Source organism: Chiloscyllium plagiosum, unplaced genomic scaffold (genome assembly GCF_037043375.1).
Source record: "Chiloscyllium plagiosum isolate Xiang-an unplaced genomic scaffold, Cpla_swu_hap1 HiC_scaffold_3, whole genome shotgun sequence".
In the NCBI taxonomy this organism is placed as follows: Eukaryota; Metazoa; Chordata; class Chondrichthyes; order Orectolobiformes; family Hemiscylliidae; genus Chiloscyllium; species Chiloscyllium plagiosum.
In genome coordinates, this window is record NW_028270141.1 from 111144880 (window position 1) to 111157309 (window position 12430).

At 40.3% G+C, this 12430-nt stretch overlaps 1 protein-coding gene across 1 annotated transcript in view; it reads right to left on the reverse strand.

The window, feature by feature from the left end:
* Positions 1-977: 977 nt before the first annotated feature.
* cyb5r4 (cytochrome b5 reductase 4) overlaps positions 978-12430 on the reverse strand; it is a 104477-nt gene continuing 93024 nt past the window's right edge. Inside the window, exons 15-16 of the mRNA XM_043687000.2 lie at positions 7532-7696; positions 978-1629 (exon numbers count right to left, since the gene is read on the reverse strand). Coding sequence (XP_043542935.2) covers positions 1575-1629; positions 7532-7696 — 220 coding nt within the window. The 3' untranslated portion in view covers positions 978-1574. The remainder of the gene's footprint in view (positions 1630-7531; positions 7697-12430) is intronic.

The window sequence follows — 12430 nt, forward strand, 5'->3', positions numbered from 1 at the left end:
TGAACAGAGGAGTGAGGATGACATCTAACTGCCCAGAAAGTGGTGAGTAACCTATTAGACAAGTCACATTGCTACTAAGGCCATACAGCACAAGTAGTCTGTGATTTTCCTGTCTACTTCTAGGCACCGTACTGGCTTTGAGACATGGCCAATATATTACCCTCTCCTCAGAGAGTTACTTCATTTTAAGGGACCCACCTCCTTGCATGAATCAACAATTCACGACTTCGACTGAATGGCTGTCAATGTGACAGCCATGTGGCTAGAGGGCCTCCATTGGCCCTTCAGACTTGAGGGCCTCCATTGGCCCTTCAGACTTGAGGGCCTGCCTACTATACTCAATTGGACAGTCAGTGCACTCCCTGGCCATGAATTGGCCATCCCAACAGAAATCTTGTCAGGCATTTCATAACACTGACAGAGTGCCAGAAGGTAACAATTTACCCAAACCTTAAAACATTTCTCCCTATTAACTGATTTTTCAGTATTTTGGTTTATTTCAGATTTCCCAATATCTGCCAGATTTCTCTTTTGTTATGGCGCGTATTGGGATATGTCTGAATTAAAAAGAAATAATCTAGTCCAAAAAAATCAATATTGCCAACTTCCTATGGCCATGGCTGAGTTGAACAAGTAAAACTTAGCTCCCCTATTCTGTTTTTAAGTTACACTTTTTTAAAATATCATTTGTTTTCTAATTTTTGATCCAATTGGTCTTAGAATTTAGTTGCCAACTGTATAATTTCCTTCAATGAAGTTTTTTGTTTTGTTCTGAGAAATTATTTTTTCAGCCTCAAATCATGACATTCACTTTTGTGGGCAGAGCCAAAATTAAAAAGTTAACTTGTCAGATTGGGAAATGTCAAACCATGCTATGCCATTCTATTCCAAGATATTTTAATACAACTGGTCTGATGTCGCTGCATCAGGCTGACATCCCTCCAATGTGACACTGTTGGAAAGAATGTGCAACTCTGTTCAGGTTTGCATAAGTATTTTATTGAGGTTTAAGTAAAGTTTTCAAATTATAATTTTTCAAGAAATAATGTATTTGAATAGGTCACTTGAGAGATACTTTATACAGCTTGCAATACAAGATTTGGATATCAGTGCACAGTCCAGGTTCAGTTGGGAACATTCCAATATAAATCTTCTGTAAAATATAACCTACTTGTCAGTAGTTATTGTTTCCAAAATACAGTAGAAATCTGTCTGAGGTCACAGAATACTGCATCATATTGCATCCTATTAGTCTTCAGTTACTGGAGGCACCATTAATAAAAATCTCCTTGCACGTTTAACACAATACAGGGCAAAAAATGTAAGCCTTTCAAAATACCAAACATTGTCCTCATGGGTATAAATTACAGTGCAAGTTCTTTTTAAAAAAAAGTTAATGCATTTACAATAATTATATCAAATACAGCACACAAACCAAAACTAAGGCAGGAGTTATGCATAGTGCCGTGTGCCAATAATATTTTAATAACTTAACAGAACCTGCTCAGCAGGTTTTTATTTGCATCAAAATTGACTTTTTACCATTCTAAAACTGTTGCTGATATTCTTGGAGGTTAGCCACTGAAAGCATGAATCTCTTCATTGTTAAATCCTAACTGTTTGAAGAAACTGTAGGGGAAATAAAATGTAACAACAATTAATGAATATTCTAGCATTGGAATAATCAATATCATAAACTGGCAATAGCATTCTAGCATCTCTGTTGAAACCACTGAGAGAGTGGAGCACTGTTCTATTCAGAAAACATTGTTTTAGTATTGAGCTCTGTGCCTCGGGACAACATTATAATAGAGATAATACATAAATTGCTCCCCATAATAATATAGAATAGCTAACACTGTACAAATAGAAGAGATCAGGTGAATGGTATTATTAGAAGTTGAGGGATGCTGAATTTATCACCTGATTTTAAAAAGAATAGGAATTCCAAGTAACTAACTCTCTGAAAAGCTTCTTATCTCTAATGCCAGACTAGAGGTAAACCACTGATAAGATTTACAAGGCTTAAGTATGAATATAACATTCCACTATAAAGGAGACAAGGTATAAATTATTTAGGACAAGAATAAAGCGTTTTTAAACAAAATGAGATGTGAACAGTAGACAATCTGATCAGGATCTGAACGAAACTGCAGGCTCTATTTTAGATAAACATATATGAGCTTTTGAACAAGGAGCAGGCGAATCCATTTAACCCCTCCAGCCTGTTTTGCCATTCAACAAAATCGTGGCAGATTGAAGCATAATCATAATTCCACATTCCCATCTACCTCTGATAACCTTCATCCCTTGATTGTCAAGGATCCAACGATTTCTACTTTTAAAAACAGCCAAGAACTACGCTTCCACCATCTTTTCATTGAGAGAAAATTCCAAAGACTTTATGATGTATTGGGAGAAGGAAAATCGCCTTATCTTTGTTTTAAATGAGCAACCCACTATTTTTAAGCAGTGCACCCTCTTCAGGTTCTTCCGGAAAAACATCCTCATCTACCCTGCCAAGATAACTGTCAGGATTTTATGTATTTCAATCAGGGTAGCTCTTACTCTTCTGAACTTCAGTAGACACAAACCTCATCTGTCCAAACTTTCCTCACTGGAGAAACTGCCCATTTCCAGGTATTAGTCTGGCACACTTTCTCAGAACTGCCATTCACAGCATTGACTTCTAATTCTGGAAGTTGCTACTGTGCACTGACCTCAGAAAGGGAAAAAAAAAATGGGTATGCTGCTTGTCACTTTAATTTATGACATCTGCCCAAATTTGATTCCTTGCTCCCATTATTTAGCATAAAATCCTCTCTACTTCACTAATTTTACGAATCGGAAGAACACGGGCCCCAAAACAGTTTAGGTATAGACCGTCCCAATGGTACAGATAATACTTTCCCCAGTATTGCTGCAAGAGACTCTCAAACCAGAACTTGTTTCTCTCTAGTCTGAATTTGTCAGTCTCAATTTGTACATGGTTTAGTTCATAATCCATAGATTATGAGTTTTGAGGTTCTGCTTCTTAATTTGGTGCCTAACTCATCATACGGAGTTTGTGGAATCTCCTCATTTTGTCTTGGCAATGTTTTTAGAAACGATTATTTACCACAACAATTGAATCCCTGCAGTCCTGAGCAGAATACTCAAATCCTGGTGACTTCTTTGCCCTGGAAAAGGGTCAATTTCCCTGACTATACTGTCCTCTACTACTGCTTTTTGCATCCCTCCCTCCATCTCTTAGGTAGCTATTCCACCATGTTGTCCAAACATGATGGAAAAACTTCGGACTTGTTGGACAATCAGAAAGGCTGAAGTTCCTATGCTCCTGCCCTCTGGGTCCCCTTACTCGCCCCATTTACAATGGCATCCTCCTATCCCTGAACCCTGCCAAATCAAAAGATCTTATCCTATGTGATGTCACTGCCTCCTGATACAAAAAAATACAAGTGTGTTCTTCCTTTCCCTGATGAATTGTAGTGCCTATAGTTCAGCCTCTAGCTCAAACTCTGATCCAAAGCTGCTCCAACCTAAAGCTCACTGCAGACATGTTTGCCCTTTTCCTTTTAAAATCCTGTAGGCTAGATTTCAAGCTTCAGGAACCCTAACAGGGAAGAGGAGACAAAATCGACCAAATCCATACAAATGCCTTTTTACAAAATCCTCCATGGGATGTGGGTGTCCCTTGACAGGGTTGTGATGAGCTGCCTTTTTGAACCACTAGTCAGTTAGTTGCTGATATACTACTGGGGAGTTCCAGAATTTGGATCCAGTGAGTGTAGGTTTATGATTATTGTATTTTATTTTGTCTACAAGGCTTGACTTGCAAGAAGCAGTGAACTTTCAGAAAGTTGGATCAATATTGACTGTGAAAGAATTTCACATTAAGATTGAGGAATGTTAATTGTTGACAAGCTTATGACCTTTTGCCTGGTCAAGCTAGGAAAGGTATGTTAAAACATAGAAACAGAGATGAAAAGTGATGACTGACCAACATTCTCTCAGAAGAGGAGTGCCGTAAGAAGTCAGTTAAAAATATGGCCTGAGACTTTTTTTTTGAGATAGAGTGAAAACTGGGAACTGATTCCATCTAAATGAATTTAAGGCATGTACAATTTGCTAAAGAGCAATTTACAGTTGTATTTAATAATATAAGTAACCTTATTAACCTAATAAGGTTAACCTAATTATTTTCAGCACGATTATAGGCAACGTGGAAAACTTATAATTAAGCATCGCAAAGGCAATAACCACTCCCAGCAGCAAATTTTAAATCCTTTATTCTCAATGGCATTACCATCATTGAATCCCCAACTAACAATATCCTGGGGGTTACCATTGAGCAGAAACTGAACTGGACTATAAACACTGTGGCTACAAGAACAGGTCAGAGGCTGGGAATTCTGCAGCGAGTATTCATCTCTTTACTCTCCAAACTCTACTCAACACATCCAAGCAACCTACTCTGGTTGCCTAGATGTGAGTAGCTTGAACAAATATCAAGCTTGACATAATCCAAAACAAATCATTCTGCTTGATTAGTATCCCATCTGACAATTTAATAATTCATTCCCTTTACCACTAAAGAATACTGGCAGCAGTTAGTACACCATATACAAGGTATGTTGCAGTAGCTCAATGTTTCTATGATATCATCTCCCAAAACCTACAACCACCAAGTCAACAAGGAAAGCAAAGGCAAAGGAACACTCACACCAGTACCTGCTAAGCTTCCTTCCACGCCGCACAATGCTGATTTGAACTACATCACTGTTCCTTCACTGCTGCTTGAACCCATCTATCTTTCCAAGTTGGTGCCAGAGTGTGGCAAAATTCTGTGGGCTGTTTACAGCAGATTTTATTCATACTTATCTTCTAATCATTCTGCTCTTCTAAACCTCAATTCGTAGTTAATCAGAATTACTAACAATGTTATCTTAAATCTACTTTCAGGTTTAAAGTTTCTATGACCAACGAGGCTCAACTACCAACGAAGCTTGAACAACAAACCCGAAGAAATTTAGGGCCTCCTGATTCCCGCAAGCCTGACCACCTCGTGGACACCTGGAATCGAGGTCTGACCAGCGCAGGAACAAGACCTGTCTGCATGATGACCCAACATCGATGAGGCCTAACCGAACTCAGCACAAGACTCCCCAGAATACTCAAGGCTGCGACTCGTACCCAGTACGCCATCAGGAGCACACACACTTATCCAGGTAAAGTGGGAGATACGCTAGATTTTGGGTGAGACTGGAACTTCAGGCTTTTAGGACCCCCCTCCTCAGCATACACCTAGCAAATGTCCAAGCCATTGAAAACAATTTGTATGAACTCAAAGCTAGACTCACCTTCCAAAGGAATTAAGAGACTGCTGTGTAATCTGTTTTACAGAGACCTGGCTCACTGCTGCTACACCAGACTGTGCCTTACAACCTGAGGTTTTCTCAGTTCAGCGAATGGACTGCTCAGCGTCCTTTGGTAAGGCAAGGAGCGGTGGGACCTGCTTCCTGATCAACACCTCCTGGTACTCAGACATGGCGACCTTTTAAGTTACTGTCCCTGACCTAGAATATCCTACAGTAAAGTGCCGTTCCTACTACCTACCACGTATATTCACCTCTGTTATCCTGCCAGCGGGCTACATCCCACCCTATGTGGAAGTGAAGAGTGCACTTGACAAAGTATACAACATTCTTGACATGGTACCCAGAGGCCTTGTTCATCATTGCTTGTGACCTCAACTAGGCCAACCTTAAGGACGTGCTTCCAAAATACCATCAACACATCTTCCATCCCACCAGAGGTCTGAATGTCCTTGACCATTGCCCCCCGACTATCAAAGATACCTACACGCCATCCACTGCCTGAATTTTGGAAAATCAGATCACAATGCTGTGCTCCTCCTTCTGGCTTACAAGCAGAAATTGAATTGGGAGGACTCAGTTCAGAAATGAGTGCAGTGTCAGTCTGAGGCAATGAAAGGGCTTCGATGGGACTGCTCAGATCGACGGACTGGGTCATATTCAAGAACGCAGTGGCTAAGCTAAACAAGTATGCTACTATCTTCAAATGCATGTAAACATAGTATTGCATAATTAAGAAATGCCTTTGATTTGTTTGTTGGATAGAGTAAAAGTGTTTTTCTTCACAACAAAACCAACTGTTTTAGTGGCTATGTATGTAAACATTTTTATGAGTAAAGTATATTTTTGAAATAAAAAAATAATTTAATCAGTAACCATGTTTTAAACCAAATTTTAAAATTTAAAGAAAATACAGCTAACAAAATAATTGTGATCTTTTTCCAGTCTCTGTGTACCTGACACAAAACTGAAAATCTTTGACAGCAGCTCCTAAAAATCAGGCTGTGCTAAATCAAGGAGATGTTGAGTGACTGGCAATCAATGCAGACCTGCAAAAACAGGAGGGACAGTCTAGTAGGATGTGTTGCTAGACAGGATATAGACAGCAATGATTTGGATGAGTTGAAGTTTGAATGAGAGGCTTGTTGAATAGAATTGGAATAGTCAAATAAAACAAAATCGTGGATTCTGAAGATATGAAACAAACAAAAACCAAAGCCCCTAGAGAAACTCAGCAGGTTGGCAGCATCTGTGACGCAAAAACAAAGTTTCCTCACTGTAAGTAATCTAAATGGGCGGCACGGTGCACAGTAGGGGTGGCATGGTGGCACAGTGCTTAGCACTGCTGCCTCACAGTGCCAGAGACCTGGGTTCAATTCCCACCTCAGGTGACTGACTGTGTGGAGTTTGCACATTCTCCCTGTGTCTGCGTGGGTTTCCTCCAGGTGCTCCGGTTTCCTCCCACAGTCCAAAAATGTGCAGGTCAGGTGAATTGGCCATGCTAAATTGCCCGTAGTGTTAGATAAGGGGTAAATGTAGGGATATGGGTGGGTTGCGCTTCAGTGGGTTGGTGTGGACCTGTTGGGCCGAAGGGCCTGTTTCCACACTGTAAGTAATCTAATAAAAAAAATTCTTAAAAAAGTTATTTCAAAGGGGTAAATGTAGGGGAATGGGTATGAGTGGGTTGCTCTTTGGAGGGTCAGTGTGGACTTGTTGGGACAAAGGGCCTGTTTCCACACTGTAAGTAATCTAATCTAAAACATTTTGAGTCCAATGACCCTCCTGCAGAAAGGTCACTGAACTCGAAATGTTAACTCTGTTATCTCTTCACACATGCTGTCAGACCTGTTGGTTTCTCCAAGGATTTCAGCTTTATGACTGGAATAGTCAAGTCTGACAAAGGCACAGGTATAGATTTCTGTGACAGATGGGCCAAGGTAGGAATAGAGGAAAGCGATATTACAAAATGGGAACATAGGATGAAAGACACGCGTAGGCTGCAGAGATCAGGATGAGACAGTTTTCAAAGAGGGTAACAGAATCAACAGCAAAGAAAAGATAACAAGCATTAAGTTGGAAGTTAAATTTGATTATGGAAATCTGATTTTGAAGGAGCAGAATATCATCCTAGATGAACCGAGTACCACAGTACATACCCAACAGCTTGCTCAGTGAAGGAAGTTGGACCACAAATACACAAAAGTGTTTTCAACTCTTCAGTCCGCCCTGTCAAAAATTCTGAACAAAGGGACATCTCAATCTTTCCCCGTTTCCCTCTCCATTCGGGGTGAGGCTCTGAGAGGATATATTCAACTGTAAATCTAAGGAGACAATAAAAAGGTATGTTAGACAATGTCATTCAGGGAGCTTCCACTGCAATGCTTAACTATTTTTTCTTTATTTTGTATCAGACAGTTTCAAATTATAGCCTATTTTACAGTTGTTGCCATAGATTCTGCACTGAACAAGTGCTTCAGAATCCTAGGTTTAAGATTATATTTGGGTGTTACATATTACACAATATAATGTGCAATATGTAACATCCAAATATAACGTGCAAAACTCCTTGATTGACCACATTTACAAAAGCAATAACCAATCCACCCTGAAAACTTACCTATGTCTCCGGTCCCAGAAATCAAACCAACTCTGAAAATGTACTTTCATGATACCTTGGTCATTGGATTGTTGTCATTTCGGTAGCAGTCAGACCCTTCTCCAAAGCACTGTTAAGCTTGAGATTACATGCTTCTGACTGGCAGCTCTCACTGCTGGCTTTTCTCCAGTAGTCTTCAATATGTTCATGTGTTAATGTAACTTCTCAAATGATTAACTTATTTCATACTGTAAAGACTCTTGAAGAGAATTCCTATATGTACCTAAAAAGTAATTCTTTTGTTTCTGATTTGCTCATCAGTAGCTATAATGTTTTCAGTGAATAACTTATATAAACTGGAATATTTATATTAGATTGCTTACCTCCTCATACTAAAAGTTTACACTAGAGCTTTCAGAAACAAATTTGTCTGTCTTGTTGTGCCTAATCATAGTCATTTTGTCCCATTCAAAAGTAAAACTGAGATTTTCTTAATGGTGAGATGGATGACGTACTGTCTTATCTGGATCTACAGACCCCAGATAAAGAATTTTGAGAATGGACACCAGATAAAGCAATGAGAGAGATGAAATGTCAGATAAAATGTTGCAAAGAGAGGCAGAGTGTGCGCACTAGATAAAATATCATGAGAGAGGGAGAGTGGACACTAGATAAAACACAGCAAAGAAAATGACTGTACCAGATAAATAAACATGAGAGAAAGTTGACCCCAGATCAAACAGCGCAGAGAGAGAGAACAGCAGAGTTACAGGCACATGACAGGAAGCAGGTTTGAGTAAAGGTGAAACATTTCTTCTTTCTATTATTCTTGTATTGTTAACTATAGAGAGATTAAAGTTCTGGTTTTTTTGAAAAAAAAAACTTTTAAAATTAAAACAAATTTAACATGTAAGTTTAAGGATCAAGTTTGACTGGGCAGCTCGGCCAAACAGAATGCTCATCTGTGACATGTAGGAATTGTGGATGTTACTAATGATCTAGATGTGCCTATGTGCAGTATTTGCCACAGACTCCACAAGCTTCAACTTTAGATTTCAGAGTTCAATCAGCAGCTACAGTGAATGTGTTGGATCCATAATGGGGAGAACTATGTTAACAGCACATTCAGCAAGTTGGTCACAATGCAAGTTAGGAGCTATCAGTGTGATTCCAGGATGCTTGTTTCCTCCCTGTTCGGAAGATTTCCCAGCCAGAAGTCATAGAACATAGAACATAGAACATAGAAGAATACAGCGCAGTACAGTCCCTTTGGCCCTCGATGTTGCGCTGATCCAAGCCCACCTAACCTACACCAGCCCACTATCCTCCATATGCCTATCCAATGCCCGCTTAAATGCCCATAAAGAGGGAGAGTCCACCACTGCTACTGGCAGAGAATTCCATGAACTCATGACTCACTGAGTAAAGAACCTACCCCTAACATCTGTCCTATACCTAGCACCCCTTAATTTAAAGCTGTGCCCCCTCGTAATAGCTGACTCCATACGTGGAAAAAGTTTCTCATGGTCAACCCTATCTAAACCCCTAATCATCTTGTACACCTCTATCAAGTCACCCCTAAACCTTCTTTTCTCCAATGAAAACAACCCCAAGTGCCTCAGCCTTTCCTCATACGATCTTCCTACCATACCAGGCAACATCCTGGTAAACTTCCTCTGCACCCGTTCCAGTGCCTCCACATCCTTCCTATAGTATGGCGACCAAAACTGTACACAATACTCCAGATGCGGCCGCACCAGAGTCTTATACAACTGCAACATGACCTCAGGACTCCGGAACTCAATTCCTCTACCAATAAAAGCCAGTACGGCATATGCCTTCTTCATCGCACTATTTACCTGGGTGGCAACTTTCAAAGATCTGTGTACATGGACACCAAGATCCCTCTGCTCATCCACACTACCAAATATCCAACCATTAGCCCAGTACCCCATCTTGTTGTTACTCTTACCAAAGTGAATCACCTCACACTTAGCTACATTGAACTCCATTTGCCACCTTTCTGCCCAGTTCTGCAGCTTATCTATATCCTGCTGTAACCTGCCACATCCTTCCTCACTGTCAACAACTCTTCCGACTTTCGTATCATCCGCAAACTTGCTCACCCAACCTTCTAGCCCCTCCTCCAGGTCATTTATAAAAATGACAAACAGCAATGGTCCCAAAACAGATCATTACGGACCACCGCTAGTAATGGCACTCCAAGATGAACCTTTACCATCAACTACTAGCCTTTGTCTTCTTCCAGCCAGCCAATTCCTAATCCAAACCTCAAACTCACCCTCAATGCTATACCTCCATATTTTTTGAAGTAGCCTACCATAGGGAACCTTATCAAACGCCTTACTAAAATCCATATACACCACATCTACCGCTTTCCCCTCAAGATATATTCCCTCAGATGGGAAAGATAGGCCAAACAAATCCAGACTGCCTGGATGTCAGTGGTGGGGAACACTAATATCCTTTCTGGCTGTGCAGACCTCTATGCTCTAGCTGCAGCATCTTTGAGCAGCTGCTTGAGGGCACAGCCGTGCAATTTTAGTGGCAGCTTTGCAGAAGCTTCTAGAAACAACTATTCATGATAGAATTAGTGGTTATATAGAGAGAGGTGAGAGGTGATACATTTTGATAGGAAGAACATGAGGGTGGGGAGGGGTGGTGAGGAGGAAAGGGGAGAAGGGGAGAATGCAGGAGCAGAGGATCCTGTATGTGTGTAGAGATCATTAAGTGAATGAATATTGCTGTTTGAATGATTAAGTTAGAAGATGACTTTGAATAAAATAAATAATAAAAACTAGAAATTTGACAGCAATGAGGCCCCACTACTCCACAAGTCCAGCAAAGTTTTTAAGGAAGAAACCCATCTCTTATGTCTTGATTGTTGAACAGCTTGGAAAAAGAAATCTAGGGTCTGTGTTTAAAATTGCCTTGCAACAGCCTCTGAATTAAAATTGCTTTTACAGTACACATTGAGATGTGGCAGTTGTGATTAGGCTTGCAACCAAAAGAGCAGGGGAACAAATCTGCTCTCTCTTTCCCTGTCAGCAAGAGAAATAAAAACCTTACAACCTTAAAAAAGAAGCCTTTTTTCACTCTTGTGGAAGTAGTTTGAAAGAACATGATAAAATTCCAACTGTGAATTGTAAGTGTTTCCCCAATTGCATTTGAAATCGGGTCTGAAGATCATCCATCATTCAGTCACCGTCAGCAGTCGAATAGGTCAACTGGAAATAAAAGGAACCACAAGTAGTCAACCCATTTTTATCCATTAAATTTGAAATCTTGATCTACAGGAGGGGGGGGGGTTTCTTTTCAGCCTGTTTTTAAAACCCATGATACAATTGAGTTGAGATGAGCTGTGTTGGCTTGTCTGACTCAATATGTGGGGGAAAACAGGGAAATAATTGAAACTTGCAGAGTAACGTTAGTTAATATGCTACTTTCTCTGCTTGTTTAAATAACTTTTATTTCTAATTTTTTGGAGTTAATGATAGAAACTTTTCACCAGGACCTTTCTTTCCAGAATAACAGTGCTAAAGAGAAACAAGTTGATGATTTTGGTGATAAATAAGACATTTGCACTTTTGGTAGACTTGTGGAGTAGCTGGGATTGATTATCAGTGCACTCCTGTCATCACAGTCTGTTGTTTTCAAACTTGGATGCTGGTCTGGAGAAATGGTTCAACCCAGTAATTTTTAAACTTTCCTTCAAAAGGAAGGAGGGAACCACAATGTATGCAAAAATGTCTGAGATGCTGATACAAGTGTCCTCACTGACACACTGGACTTTGATGGGAATTGTGTGGCATCAACCACCAAGAGTTGGGAACTGCCCTGAGTTAATCATAAACTCCCTACAGTGGGGAAGCAGGCCATTCAGCCCATCGAGTTTAATGACACCTAAGTTGATGGATTAGTAGACAGTTTGGAAAAATTGTACAGGTTGCAGGGGGACTTGGATAAACTGCAGAATTGGGCTAAGAGGTGGCAAACGGAGTTCAATGCAGCTAAATGTGAGGTGATGCACTTTGGGAAGAGTAACAGGAAGGCAGAATACTGGGTCAATGGAAAGATTCTTGGTAATGTGGATGTGCAATGGGATCTTGGAGTCCATGTACATAGATCCCTGAAAGTTGCCACCCAGGTTGATAGTGCTGTTAAGGCATACGGTGTGTTAGGTTCCGTTTGTAGAAGGATTGCGAACTGGAGCTGCAATATCATGCTGCAACTATACAAAATGATAGTGTGACCACACTTGGAATATTGTGTGCAGTTCTGGTTGCCATATTTTGGGAAGGATGTGGAAGCATTGGAAAAGATGCAGAGGAGATTTACCAGGATGTTGCCTGGTCTGGAGGGAAGGTCTTATGAGGAAAGGCTGAGAGACTTGGGTCTGTTCTCATTGCAAAAAAGAAGGCTAAGAGGGGATTTGATA